At 40.8% G+C, this 15,295-nt stretch overlaps 1 protein-coding gene across 3 annotated transcripts; it reads right to left on the bottom strand.

The window, feature by feature from the left end:
• Positions 1–231: 231 nt before the first annotated feature.
• On the bottom strand, positions 232–13,052 carry zgc:171775 (STKc_p38 domain-containing protein). 3 transcript variants are annotated; one of them, XM_037105513.1, is made up of 12 exons: positions 12,800–13,052; positions 10,814–10,943; positions 9,220–9,278; positions 8,887–8,998; positions 6,132–6,161; positions 5,101–5,148; positions 4,405–4,519; positions 4,192–4,263; positions 2,996–3,075; positions 2,736–2,814; positions 1,313–1,486; positions 232–1,174 (listed from the first exon to the last, which is right to left on the bottom strand). In XM_037105513.1, exons 1-12 carry the CDS (start codon positions 12,931–12,933, stop codon positions 1,113–1,115), a joined length of 1,095 nt encoding a protein of 364 aa, XP_036961408.1. In that variant the 5' UTR covers positions 12,934–13,052; the 3' UTR covers positions 232–1,112. The 3 variants fall into 3 exon arrangements, with proteins under 3 accessions (XP_036961408.1, XP_036961410.1, XP_036961409.1); XM_037105515.1 differs by lacking the exon at positions 10,814–10,943 and having other exon boundaries at positions 12,800–12,925; XM_037105514.1 differs by lacking the exons at positions 9,220–9,278; positions 10,814–10,943.
• Between the last annotated feature and the right edge of the window lie 2,243 nt (positions 13,053–15,295).

The following is a 15,295-nucleotide window of genomic DNA, read 5'->3' as shown; positions in this document are numbered from 1 at the left end:
CATACCTATCTTCATTTTGACATTGTTTATAATATATACAGCAGGTAACACACCACTTCCTATCAACCCAGCTCCTGCCGCCTCAAAGAATGTCTGCTATGAGGCGATGCTGCCCTCCAGTGGTCATTGATTCTATTACAGTATGTGACTGTTTAATATTACCGATATCCACCCAAGACTATTAAATTATTCCAGCCATTCTAATATCATTCATAAACAACAACGTGGTCCTTCATTTATTCTTTTCAAGTTTTATTTGAGAACAGTTGAGTGAGTTCCAACAGTACAAATGAGGATCAATTATAAATTCCCACATCTTTGCAGACGAGTTAAAAAAGAAACGAATATTGCGCTGAATCCACGCTACTGATCGTGGATATCTTACACATAATCATACAAAATGAGACATATACAATAACTCTCAGGTAAGATGAAATGTAACTAAGGCAGGGTTATATTTCTACTGTGTACTTATATACGCTGTACTGGTACAGTCTTTCATGATTTACCAACAAATATAGATTTTTCAGTGTTTTTCTACTGTGCAATCAAGTAAATATCTTACAGAATTGAATCCTGACTTAGACAAATACGTTTCTGGAAGTCCAAGATATACATCACTGGATGGATCGATCATCTTTCATTTCACAGTAAGAAGCAGAATAAAATGTTAGCGGTTTAGGTTTCTACAAACCAAGGATATGTTCAAAACTGTACACGCCACATGTACCGTATACGTGTCATATCACGTCCACATGACATGCACACGAGGGTCAGCTGGTGGTTGCATGGCAGCAGCTCAAGACTGCGTGTCAAAATTTAAAACCTTGAAACAAACTTTTTTTTTTAGCAATACGTTGGGACATTTTCCATCATCAGAATCTCTCTTCTCTGTTGTCCTCTACAGGCCACCATACCAAGTACTGCTGCCCTTTAGTGAAATTGCCGTTCAACTGCCGAACATCAGATGCACCGTAAGAAAAAAACAAAAAACATTCAAGTTATCTTTATGCATTTTATGTTTGTTTCTCTGAGCTTGGCAGTGTTGTTGACCTTTGCAGTATGTGGATTTAGAACCAAACACTGGGAGGGCACCAGCTCATCACAGCCTCCTACATGGCCGTCTTGCTGGGGTTGTCGGGGTCGAAGGTCATGATCTCCATGTGGATGAGGCCTGGTAGGAGTATGAAGGGAGAACGGGTTTTTATGCTTTCAGACAGTACGGCATAAACTCAGTCCTGACACTCTCAGGCATGGTTTAAAACCCCACGGTAACGGTCACCTCCAGCCTCCTCTGCTCAGCCATACTTACTCTTCCACTCCCCGACGGCGAGTTCCAGGCTCTCGAACGAGTCGTCGTAAGCCTCAGAGTCGGGCTCGCACTCCGGGTCAGCAAATTCAGCCAGGAACGGGTGTGACAGCCCCTGCTTAGCTGTCAGCCGGGTCTCTGGGTCCAGCAGTAACATCCCCTCCAGAATGTCTACAGCTGGAGGAACCGACACAAAACACTCTTCACCTACAGGTCCTCTCATAGTTACAGTCATTCAAAAATCTGAGAACTAATTTTATTGGCTGCTCTATTTTATCCCACTATTGACCGATGATTCCTTGCTCCTCTTAATATATATGTACACAAGACGAAGGTTACTAGTTAATTGTGTAACTAGGAGATCATGAGTACTTGCTGTATGCATGTGTAGGTCTATGTACCTAAAATTGCATATATATGTGAGTGAGTGTGTGTGTAAATAAGAAGTTCATATTTTGTACTAACTACTACTACTAATGAGGTAGAAAAATCTTCCTACTTGTGTTTTTTTTTTTTTTTGGAGAATTTCTTTAGTTCAAGTTTTTATCAGACTTTTTGCTTTCTTTTGATTTTACATGCTAGAGCGAAAAATATATATGAATCAAATTACTCTCTCAACTGGCTGGTATAGAGTGATCAACGCCTGCTTCGGCTGTGAATCTTCTTTCCGCTTGAGACAACTTATAATGAGATCTAGACGGCGTCATCTCAGTGGCACGCTCGCCCACGCGACACTGCAATCAGCTGTCCATACCGGTTTTGAACATCTCAAGGCGCTGAAGTTTATTTGCATAATAAAACCTAAGTAAGTTCACCCATGAATGAAAATTCAGTCTTTGTTTACTCAACCCCATGCTGATGGAAATTCGGGTTAAGTTTTATAGTCCGCAAAACATCTCTAGAGCTTCATAACATAAGATTGTAGCAGCACTGTAGATGGGGACTTGATTTAAAACTGGAAAAAAAATAAAAATAAATGTCCTTATAGAGCTTGTCCTTTGTAATCCAAGCCTCCAAAAGACGTGAATTATACTCTTTATTTAACTGAAATGTTAAAAGCTAAAAAGCTAAAAAGCTAAAAGCGTTAGAATTTCCGCCATCTGAAGTGAGTGGCATGCTAACGCTTCCTAAAAATTGGGTTACACCAGATGAGCTTTATGATTACTACGATTTCTTTGTTTCATTTTTTTTTTTAAACTTTACCCGACTTTCTATCGACATGGGCGCGAGTGAATAATGACTAGATAACGGTGGTGACTTTTCATTGGGCGAACTGTTCCTTTAAAAAGCTTCAGCTTTCAGCACCAACTTGGCGAACGAGAGGGGGCTCCTCTCCTCTGACGCGCGTAGACTGTGTCTGTTATTGGCTGTGATCAAACGCTCCAAAGGATGCTTGAAGTAAACAAGTAGAGGCGGTTGAGCGCACCTTTATCGTCCATGGATGAAAACACTTCCCTGAAGTTCCTCTTCTTCTGTGGTGGAAGACCTTGCACGTATGATTGTGCCTGGAAAACAGTTCCAAAGCATGTAAAGAACATGCAAGAAAAGGCAAAGTTAGATGTGTGTAATTTTCCACTGATTCCACGCAAATGCACTCTGTATTTATGAGTTGGCTTAAATGTCATACATGGAAGGTGCAAAGTGCCGCGGTTAGCGAGAATAATAAAGGATGTAGACAAAACGTACGTCTTTACTCTGCATCCTCTGAACCAGGGAGGAGTCTGGTGTTCCTGTCAGACGAAGGATCTTCTTCAGCTGATCAATACCTGAACAGGCTGGTTAGGGAAGTGTCATATAGCACAGCATACACTGTGTAGATGGAGGCAGTCCAAATCTTATCGTTTCCAAGCAGCGTTCCACTAAAGTGTCTAGTTAAAGGAGCAATCTGGAGATTTAATACTTCACAAGGTGGGTGGATGTGCAGGAGACAACAGAATCTTGAGTATCTTGATGTTTATCTGCCTCTGTAAGGGGGTCACAGTAGAATGTTTCTAAATCGCTGGATCCTACGTTTCACATGCTGTAATGCAACGTAATCTTGTTTTCTGGGGAATAGCCATGTCTCTTAAAGGTTGAGTTCACACAAAATTTAAATTCAGTCATCACGTACACATGCTGATGGAAAGTCAGGTGAAGCTCTGTAGTCCACACAACATTTCTGGTTCTCCTAAACAACTAAAGCAGATGGGAAATTGCTTTAAAATGTGAAAAAGAAACAAGCTACATCTTTATTCTAGTCTCTGGAATCCCCAAGATCCCACATTGATTTGAAAAGATGTTATTTCACCTCCTCGACGCTCGGGCCAAGCTCATGCATCCACACAAAGATTTTGGCTCAGAATGAGCTGTAAACAATGTCTTCTCAAAAAGAATCTGGCTGTCAGGGCTTCCAGAGACTTTGATCATACCAGATGAGCTGTACGGTACAATGTCATTTTACATTTCAAAACAAGACCCCATCTACTTCAGTTGTTTCAGTGTGCATGGCCTGAACTTCAGCAGGTCTTTCTCTGCATGGTGGTGGCTGGATCGCGACTGAGTTTCGAATTTTGGTGAACTTTTTTTTTAACCTTTTAAACCTCACACGGGAAGTTTGTGATGAAGTTAAGCCTGAGATGAGATACGGCTGATGATTAAATCAGTCATATACTCAGATTTAAGACAAAAACTCCCTCAAGAGCCACTGCAGATATTTCATGGCCGTTATCGCAGTCAGAGTAGTAAGCTCGAATTATAACAGGTAAAATCTGTGGAGTACTCCTTAATGCCTCGCAATACTGCACCAACATTTTCTATATTTTAAACATGAAACAAGCCTGGCACAGTATGAGTTTCTGGCGACTGAAATTGAGCATACGCAGTTTTTATTACAGCGAGGATACTGTCATGCCCTGGGAAAAGCACACTGCCAGTAATCATCTCGGCCAGGATACAGGCGGCTGACCAGACATCCACTGTGAGCCGGGAGGGAGACAGAGAGAGAATTTTAATAACGAAAACGTAATACTTTGTCATAATACCTCAATATTCTGTTGTATTCATAACAAAACTGACCACGGTAAGACCGTTTGTATTAAGGAAGGTAATATTGTTACCTGTCTGACTGTAGTGCATCCAGTTGAATATGACCTCTGGTGCTCTGTACCAGCGCGTCACAACGTAGCCGGTCATTTCGCTCTCCGTCTGTCTCGCCAAGCCAAAATCCAGGATCTAAGACAGTAACATTTAAGTTCACCACTCAGAATCTGAAGCGGTCCATTTTGCCCTGAAAAGATGTTTCAACTTTTGCTGCAATTCCTGTATTTCAGTTCACTTTACGACTTTACATTTTGCATTGTGGATAAAAAGACGACTGGGGTCGGTGAGTCATTCAAGGAGCAAGAAAATCTCTTGACATCCCGTCAGCAATCAACAAATCAAATGCTCTGAGATACAGAGAGAAATAAATCCAGCGCATGTCACTGTTGCAGGCCTCTCACAAGAGGCCCATCCAAACACTAAATTGGGATTGAATAAAAGATTGTTGAACATTGCGAGCTAGCTGTGAATACGTCTCCCAGCTGTGGCCGTTGAGCTACATGGCAGTTTGTAGTCAGGAAGTGTGGAGAGAAGGGAGGGGGGGGATCGTTACATCGCATACTAGTTTCTACAACCTAACCAACCCCAACTTTACATGTCTAACAAGAAAAGTGGAAATAAAAAATCTTTTCAGATTTAAAGCTGAAACTAATCATCAAACTACCTAAATAATCCTGTATGCAACAAGTTCATTTTTTTTTTTTAAAATGTACCTTTAATTCACAGTTCTCATTCACAGCAAGGTTACCAGGCTTCAGATCCTGAAATAAAAAGCAGTCATGGCATGAAGTTAATACACTGAAGCGAGGGTTAAACAGTTTTTTAATCATTTGCACTCTTACAGAAAAGTTACATTAAAAGAACGAGTATCACTCCCATGCCTGCGCAATAAATACGGAGCTACAGTCAGCAGCTGGTTAGCTTAGCATAAAGAGTGAAAATAAGAGGAAACTGCTGGCCTAGCTCTGTCCGAAGGACACAATTTAACATACATTTTATAGTGTTGGGCAAGTTAATAGAAAACTATGATCTGATTATAAGTGTACTCAATTGCCAAAGTAATCTGTCGCATTATTCATTATTTTCACTTTTGTAGTGTTACTTATGCCACCTACATTTCATGGGTTCAATTTAGACTGAGCTGAGCGCGCTTTTCATGTTTTTCTATTGATGTCAAAATGTAAATATTCAGCTCTTATGTGTTTCTGTTTAAGGCTTCTACACCTTGAGTTTATAATATGAGTTGCAGATGCTTGTCACATTCCCTCCTGGGTTGTTTGTCACCTACAGTCTGACTATATGTGTCACAGATTGTGAGCGATCGATGTCAGGATGAGTTGAGTATTCTTATTCTTTGTGCTGTTTCTAAATATTGTTATTTAAAGAAAACACAAAAGCACTTATGGACATGATTCTGTATGTTCTGACGATGCGGGAGACACATTTTTCAAATTCATAATTAAAATTGCTTGGATTTTTTAAGTCCATATCTTTTGAACAGAGTAAACTCAATTAGAGTTAGGTCACTGCAGTCCTACATGACACTTTAGACTTCCATTATACACTAAAAAGTAATCTAAAGACACTCATTACTGAAAGAGTTGAGTGCCAGATTCTGACACTTTGCAAGAAAGCAAATAAGCACATTTCCTAAAACCATTCCTTCAGGTGAACAGCTCCAGTAAACACACACTGATAAGGAGTGAGACACAATGGCTGCAGTAAAAAAGGTTCAAATACCAACCCGATGAATGATCCCTGCAGAATGAATATACTGTAAAGAAGGAGAGCACAGATTTAAGCGCATGTTATAAAACATTGTACATGGACATATTGCACATACACAACGTTTAGCCGAGTACACAGACCCACACGCTTTGTTTTCTAAGTGGCGTGGTGTGGACTCCACCCACAGCCCACTGCGAGCGCTCTGTTTCTGTGTGTTTTCCGTCCCTCAGCACAGTAGAGCGCTTAAAGGACACGTGTCAACAGATAAGAAGGGGAAACTTCTCGACATCTAAAGCTTAAAAGCTTTTCTTTCAGAGACAAAAGGCCATTTTAGAGAAGTTAGTCTTTATTTTCCACGTAAAACGTGCTTCCTCTTTTGTTTCCATTCAACACTCTTGGTTACACATTGACTAGCAGTGAGTGCCAAGCCATAAATAAGGGTAGAGCAGTCATCGGCCACAGTGCACAATCTGTCTGGGAATGGCATTTATAGTTCTTAAAGTGAGCGCATTATCACATCAGATCTTGTGTACTTAATGAGTGTGACAGTACATGTCAGGTCACCACCACTGCCACCCTGCTTCCTTATATTTCCCTTAAAAAAATAAATGACTATAATTCAAATTCTCCTTCTGTGTTTAAAACTAAATGATTAATACCATTTTCATGTAAACCACTTAAATACAGAGGAGTTCATTTAAAGGAGCTGTAAGAGTTTTAGTTGAATTTGTTGGGAAAAGAGCAGATATTGAATAGCAGTGTTGATATTACGATGTCTATGCACTGTGTTGCAGAAATTAGCCACTGAAGTTTAAATGCTAACCAGCTAGCTCCAGTCCGTCACAGTCTAAATCTCCTGCGGTGTACACACTGATACCGCTTTTCCATCATAAATGTGCCGGACACAGAAACACTGATAGAAGAGATAACAACACCAGACCCGTTGTGAAAGAAAGGTCTATAAAATGTCTCATAACCCCTGTGACATGACTTGTTTCACTATCATAATTTGAGCCATTCGGTCTAATAACATTTGAAAAGTCTAGAAGAGCCGCTTGATTTGATTATCTGTCGACAATCCAGGTATTCACACCCAGGAAGTTGAGCTTTTATGGCTCCAAAAAAATATTGATCAGCTTTCGTAGGAATGAACGGGGATCCGCCTCCAACACTGTGTCCAATAATGAAACATCCTTGATAGACCTCATCCCAAATTCCTTCCTTATTTAGGCGCCACCACTGGATGTTGACAATGCGTCATCACTTTGCGCAATGGAATTCAGCGTGTTCGCACGGGTCTTACATTTGGATCAAAGCTGAGCTGAGCTGAGGTGATTAAACCTGGGTCTACTGCAGAATCAGCTGACCCGGATGTAAATGCAGAGTTCACACATTCCTGTTGCAGACAAAAGCTGTCTACTTGAAATATCACAATGGTTTTAACATTGTTCAGACCCAGAGAAATGTGTAATCATACTGAGGGTAATGGTGGGTTTCATTTGGTGTCTGAGAGGGAGGAAGGTAGTCCATGAAAGTGACCATACAAATCATCAATTCATCCACATTTCTGCCTAAGTCGCATAGAAATGAAAGAATGAAAACAACAACTCCCATGATCCCATGCTGCTTATGTCTCTAATTTGTTATAATTGAGACATATCTGTTGGCTGACTAAAGCCACCAGTGACCCCAAAATACAATCCTACTAATATTTTTAAGCCTAGCGGCTGGTTTGCTGTGTATGAATTGATCTAGCACAGCTGCTCTGTTGTTGTTAGAGGTGCTGGGGTCAGGCATGTGTGAGCTGACCAATCAGAGGAGACTGCATTTTTAGGAGGGTGGGCCTTAAAGAGAAAGATGGGGAAATACAGAGCTGCAGCACTGGACAGGATGAGATGTGTTTTTTGAGCATAAAGCATGTAAACCTATTGTAGTGGAAAATCATGAATTAAATGATGGACCTGAAAATGGTCATTGTATGTCTTAATGTATCAGCATTGTTTTTCTTGCCTCCTTAGGGACTGTGCAACATGCTATAAATACGACACCGACATACTGTCAGGAAACCGTTTCTTATTTCCACATCGAACAAATAGCGAGCTAGTTATAAATTCAGAACCACTCACCATCGTTACCACCCACCTGCTGCTTATAAACACACGAGCTGTCGCGTTGATTGTAACAGAAGCCTCTGTGCTTCCAGCATTACAGCGTGATAACCTTTGGCTCACATCTGCACCCCAGCACACCGTTGACTAGTATACTATTCAGAGAGCAGGACTGGAAAGTGGAATATTGCACTGGTGATAACCTGGAGACTCAGCCGGTTGGACACCTTTGGCCACTAGGAGGGGTTAATGCAGCAGCTTGATGCTGGGAGGCTGGAAGATCTAGAAACTAATTTGTTGTGCTTCTGTTTTACATTTAAGTCAATTGTGTGGTTGGTTTTCCCGCAAAAGCTGAAGTTGCGCCAGACTTATGTCCGCAGAGCAATGCTGCATTCATTTAAAGAAATTTCTGTCCGCAGAAAGAAGTGAGAGTGAGTTATGACAGCAAAGATGTGGGAATTTAAATTACAACAATGATCTGGAATAATGCAGAGGAGAACTGCAGAGAGGGTTCATCTTAAAATGAAACTGGCCTGAAATTAAACGACGGATTTCTCTCGGATTGAACAATTTTGGAAGGGTTTGGGATGATTTCAGCACTCAACTCAGCAAAACATTAGCAGAAACGACTATAGGATTAAGAACAAAAAATAATAAACGTACCTTGAGTCCTCGTAGAAGCTGGTAGAACAGGTATGTGATGATGCGATCAGTCAATCTCCGCCTTTTCATGATGTGGCCCAGATCCTGGGCTACGAACGGCATTACCATATAACTGGAGAGAGAGTCAACAAACAGATAAGGGATCAAATGTGTGTTAAAACAGTTAGGAGACAGCGGCTCATCGCTATGGAGAGGATACACACAAAGCGACCATAACAAGCTTGCTCTCACGCATCCCCGCTCGAACATTTCATACATGCACACACATGCACAGCCGGTCTCAACAAGCTGTGACAACCAGCAGAGGAATGTGGTTCTTGACTCCCAACTCACAAGGTTTGGAATTTCTCCAGCGTGGAGTCAGGTGTGAAGACGTCGAGGAGGCAGATCACCTTCAGGGAAAAAAAAAAACAAAAAAAAAACACGGCGAAGGCATTAGAATCCAATACGTCAGTGTTCACGCACAAACCACTGACGGGTCGAGGGGTCACATCAGTGCTTCCCCTCCAGTTGGTTAGAACTGAAGAGGCCTGCTGGATGAGAAGTGAAACGACTTCGACAAACTGAAACACGTCCAGCTGTCTCAATGCAGAGCGCGACTCCCTGGGCGACTGAGAGCCTTCATCAACATCAGCACAGAGTCAATAACACTGCACACCCCTGGACAAAATGCTGTGTTTATAGATGTAGAAGCCTCTATGGCTGCTGGAACTCTGGTTCAGCTATCACCATGTCGATCTTTAAAGGGACAGTCCAGCCAGATTTAAATAAAAAATGCGTCATTAGTCTACATAACATTTCTGGAGCTTATAAGGTGTAGGCTAAGTCCAAAATCCAGAGATGCTATTTAGCCCCGTTTAAAAGCCAAAATCTTAACTGTAGCTGCTAAGCTAAAAGCGTTAGCACAGGTGATCTCACACCAAACAAACTGTATGGACACAATTTTATGGTTTGTTTTCATTCAGTTTTTTTTGCAGCCTCAATCTACATCAGTTGTTTAGGACAATACTGGCTGGCTGTCCATCAATTTTGGGGTGCGTAGATGAAATCTGAAATCTCTTTTTTGATCGTACTTTTAGCCTTTAAGCTATTATATTTCTGTGCTGTATTTCCCAGGGATTGATTCTAAAGCATTAGTGCATCCAGGACTGTCACCATTACCCTTACACTTTCTGTCGAAGATGTTTGTGCTTAAAATAATTTTTAAAAAAACCCCAAACAATTTCTTGTTGACATGTACCCATGTGATAGAAAAAACATTATATTAATTAAGTTATGTGAAGTTAGGTGAATCGGTATTATTAGTAGACTAAAACCTGACACATAAAAATCACATTTGCATTTCTAGTCCATGTTAAAACTCAAATAAGGATATTTCAGACTGCATTTTGTCATCTTGATGTACATGAATTCATTATTTAATTTCTATGTCATTACCATTACCAAGATCCGTTTTATTTTATTCTATTTGACTATTTATTGTGTACTCAGGTCTAATTCATAAATACAACTCTGTCTCAGCTTGACTTCCTGATTAGAGTAAATATTGAGGCTAAGTCAAAGGTAGTTCTGTTAGTGTTTGCAGTTCCTCAAGCCTTCAGCAAAACTACTGAACCATGAGGGTTTCGACAACACACAACACTCCCAGCAGTGATGAGATTATCAGTTTTTGTTGAATGGTCAACAAAGTTTGCTTAACCTCCAACTCACCTTGTCTCTGTCTTCAGGTTGAGCTGCCTGGTTGAATATAGACCGAGTGGATTGACAGTAATTACAGTTTCTACAGTTGTATGACAGCGAGTCTGAACACATTTTTCATGTGAGTTTCCACCCTCTTGCTAAAGAGAAACCATTCACTCCAAGTGTTTTCTCCAAGCCCTTGTTTTTTTTTTTTTGTTTTTTTTTTTCTCTCTCCCCGGGTTCTTACATTTTCGTGCTGTATGTGGCGGAGCAGCCTGAGCTCCCTGTAGGCCCGCTTGGTGTGGATGAGGGACTGGAAGGGACGATACAGCTTCTTGATGGCCACATTCTCCTTTGTCTTCTGGTCGATGGCAGAACTGAGCGCAAGGGAACAAAATACAGCCGACGCTGGAATTTTAGGGCCGATGCTGATAGTGATGTGAAAGAGTAAAACGGTTCCGAAATCAATAAATCGACAGGTTTTTCATTGATTTCTTAAATGTTGAACACTTGTGACGAAGTTTTGTAATGGAGGCAGAGCATTTTACTGGTCAACAACAGACTATATTATCTACAGTAACATCAGTGCACTGATACAGCAAACTTCACGGAACACTTAATAATTCTAACCTGTATGTTGATACTGATATACATGTGAAATGACTCACACCCTTACTGTTATCTCAGGCTTTCAATGATTATTTACATTATTTGTGATCGATCTATACAATAGCATTTGATTCACTGTGATTGACTGACTTTCCATTTTCCAGACAGATTTTTCATTTTCATTTTTTTTTGCGTCTGACCACCGTTCTAATCTAGAATCTATAAAACGGAAGAAATAGCAAGTGTTTAGGTTTCTTTTCCTGATAAATGACATTTAAGACGAATCATTCATCAAAAGGAACTGATCAGTTACATGAGTAGTCATTTCAGCTGGACTGTTACTGTGTATAAATCAGTGTCCTTTCTACTGGCTTCCCACCAAGACTCTTTAATATAGTCACTGTAATTACCTACAACAAGGAGGTTTGTTGGTTTGTCAGAATAGACAGACAGAATAGTTAACTTTCGGTGTGGATCTGGGTAAAGGGATGAATCCAGGAATTTTTTTTTTTCTCACTTTCTTTGGATAGGGATAGGGAAGAAAATCAGGTGTGTTTAGGTGCCTGGTATCTAAGGCTGAGTCCAATTTGATGCTGATCCTAATAACACTCTAACACTCTAAACAGATCTAGACGATTGAGTTTTGTTTTCAAAGAGGACAGTCTTTTATACTGTAACAAAGATATAAACTTGCAACAACGTGTGCCTCAGATAACAGGGATTCAGGAGGGTATCAAGTTATAAGACGTAACTAATTCAAGGGGACAGTTGGGCGCTGCCGCTGCAGTGTAGTTCTCATGGAAGAAAACAGTTTATTATCCAAACATTAGTCAACCAATCAGGACTGAGGTCTCCTCTGTTAAACACTGACCCAATGTGATAATACCAGCACTAGGATCTTGTCTCTCAGCGGCTTATCATTAGAGAGACGTGAGTCTGAGACTTCTTGGGATTCCTGTGTTTTCTCTCTGTTGGTGGAGGAGATTCTTGTCTATCGGAGGAGACCTGCGTTGACTTGCTGACTCGCCTCAGGCGGGACAATAATGCTTCTGTTAGCAGATGTCACAGTAATCTAGGCCTCTTGGACTGGATGCAGCACAGTCTGGGAGTGGAATGCAGACTTGAGGCCTACATAAATGTAGGCGGCCAGTAGAAAATCATTTTGTGAGGATAAGGCATCCATACCGATAGTGAAGGAAGGTGAGCAGCTCTGAGCATTTACAAAACAGCAACCCCTGGCCTTCATTTAAGAGTGCCTGCTATGATTAAAAAAATAAATAAATAATAATAATAATCATTTTGTGTATGTTAAAGGTGGCTGATTGTAATGTAATCTGAATTAAATGTCGCAATGTGTTTTGTTATGTAAAATACACACTTTACTTGTCCTATAAGACAGTTTTACCCGAGATTGGTGTTAACATTGTACAATGCAGCCTTTATGTCCGGCATTTTATTACAGTCCCTACTAAAATAATTCAGGGCGGGATTAACATTTTTTTATCGGATTATTAGTCTAAAAGGTCCAAACACCTCTGATGAACACACTGACTGACACGAACTCTGCGGCTCCTTCCTCGTCAGTTTACCTGCAGCCGCGCGCCTCCTCCCCGGGAACACTCACCACACTGTCCCGTACGCTCCGGAGCCGACCGCCCGCAGCGCCGTGTATCTCTCCGGGACGTCCCACGTCGTTTTCTGGACCTCCAGTCTGTGGTAACCCGCTCTGACGGGGGACTCCGTCCCTAGAGCCTCCATGGCGCTCTGCTGTTACAGTCTCCCGTCGGTCAGTTAGTCATAAGACGTGTTTACGGTCTTGCAGTTTCAACCTGGCAGGTGAGCCGCTGGCGGGCGGCGGAGGTAAGAGCAGCGGGAGGGAACGCCCCCGTGTGTCCGCAGCCTGCCCTCCCCGCCCCCGTCACACGGCCCCTCCGACAGACCCACAGCTGCCACGATCAACGTGTAGTGTGTGTGGATCACATGTGGACACGTTACCATTCTGAATGACAGCAATATGTGATGGAATGTGACTTCGGACATTTACACAGTACTTTACTGAAATACAATTTTGAGATACTTGGACTTTGCTTGAGTATTTCCATTTTTGTGTTACTTTGTACTTCCACTACACTACACTCTAGAGACAAATATTGTACTTTTAACACTCTTTATTGATAAGATATGTTTTTTTATTTATCAGCAGTCAGATTTGAATTCTGATTATTGAGTGATTTTATAATTAGGGGTTACACGTCATGTCAATTTTCTTAATATTAATTCGATGATGATAACTGGTCAATCATAGTCAGACATAGATGTAAAAATAAATGTACTACTTGTATTTGTATTTAATGTTTTATCAGACACTAAGACTTTTACTCGAGTAAAAAAAAAAACTTCAGTTTAAAAAAGTGATATTTTAAAACGGTATTTCTACTTTTGCTCAAGTGTGACTTTTGGGTATACTATGGACACACCACTTCTGTTGGGCTCATTAACAGACAGTGAAATGTACAGCAGGTTATCCTACAGAGGTGCTACTTATATACATGGTCAGTTACAACTCAGAGAGTTTGTATTCTCTGTTTGACATGCACAAGCTGAAAGTGAGAATCCAAACAGACCTGCTGCTGCATACTGTCGTGGACACCAATCACGGCTACAGAAACCCAGTGTTTCTAACCATGTGTGACAGCTAACACATTAACAGAGGTAATGTGCTGTTTTTGTGTGTGTGTGTGTGTGTGTGTGTGTGTGTGTGTGTGTGTGTGTGTGTAGAAGACTTGTAAAACTTGTCATCGCTTTATTCATAAGCAATTCTCATCAAACTAGGATAAGTCATGTACAATAAAACCAAGGTGATAAACAAAGTTGCGTAATCAGCAATCATCAACAATAATAATAACAGTTATAATAAAAATGATAATAATCATCATCATCATCATCATAATCATAAATCAACTCTAAGACTTTAGTTTTAATTACATGTAAATTGTCCTTTACAATGTTATCTTATTAGTTGGATGAAAGGGGTCACATTTAATACAAAGGTTTTCTGTAACGTTGAGTCAATGTGAATAATTAATTAAGAATTAAATAACTTAGTCTGATCATATTAAATGAATGCAGCCTTATACAGAAATCTAGTTGTTACTGAGTTGGTAGTCAGTGGTGTCGTAACCATGAGGGAGGAAAAATATTACAAAAAAACCCCTGAACATAATGCAGTCACAACAACAACAACTCTAAATTACATATTTCATTTAACACCTCTGTGGCAGTGTCATCAGAGCTGATCATGCAGTATACTTCATGGCTAATAACAGTAGATTCCATTGTGCAGGTGTAACTAATAAAGTGGCCACTGGCAGTAAAATAAAAAAAAATGTTTTAGTAGTGAACACCAAGCGGCTTCTCTCTTGTTGTTTTGCTTTTTTTGAGCTGCATCTCAGCACTTCCTGGATTAAACAGGATGCATTCACAACTTTGAAACTGACATACATGTACATTTGGGAGGTAGATCGACCGGTGACCAGCAGAGGGCAGTCACACGTCATCAACGTAGGCGCACAGACGAGGAGGAGAGTCACAGCTCTGTAAGTCATTGTTCATTCTCATCTGAAGTGATCACAAAGCTGGAGTTGGACATTCAAAAAAAAAAAAATGCTTTCAACTAAATGGCAGAATGAACTGTAGTTAGACCATACAATGTGTTGTATAGACTGAAAAGAATAATAAAATAATTTGAACTAACTGACCATGACTTGTATGTTGGAATATAATGGTGGGTGGGTAAACATACTGGCTGACTGGAGTCCTTTAGATGTGTGTAGATGTGAGCATATTTAAATCAGTCTCACCATGTGTTGCAGGTTTTGCAATGCTGCTACAGTGTGAACAGCATCATCGGAGGGCCACGTTTTACTTTTTATTCATATGTTTTCAGTGGTTTCAATGGGGTGAATCCAGGTTGCCAGTGCCTAACAGGAGCTGTCTGTCTGAGCCGGTCACCCTGTCTGCACAGACAGAGAGCCACGGCTTAGTGGTACTGCTGTTAAGCCAGCAGAGGCAGGGCAGCATGTCTGAGCAGAATTTTCAAAATAAAAGCCTCGTGTTCGAG

The sequence above is a fragment of the Acanthopagrus latus genome, chromosome 7, assembly GCF_904848185.1.
Source record: "Acanthopagrus latus isolate v.2019 chromosome 7, fAcaLat1.1, whole genome shotgun sequence".
Taxonomy (NCBI): domain Eukaryota; kingdom Metazoa; phylum Chordata; class Actinopteri; order Spariformes; family Sparidae; genus Acanthopagrus; species Acanthopagrus latus.
Note: the sequence above shows the minus strand (reverse complement) of the source record. Positions and strands in the feature narration are given on the sequence as shown.

Coding starts and splice junctions, on each gene's coding strand:
- zgc:171775 (XM_037105513.1), bottom strand. CDS start 12,933: ATGGAGGCTCTAGGGACGGAGTCCCCCGTCAGAGCGGGTTACCACAGA. Junction 4,264..4,404: donor GATGCACTACAGTCAGACAG/GTAACAATATTA, acceptor CCCGGCTCACAG/TGGATGTCTGGTCAGCCGCC. Junction 3,076..4,191: donor GCTTTTCCCAGGGCATGACA/GTATCCTCGCTG, acceptor CAGCCTGTTCAG/GTATTGATCAGCTGAAGAAG.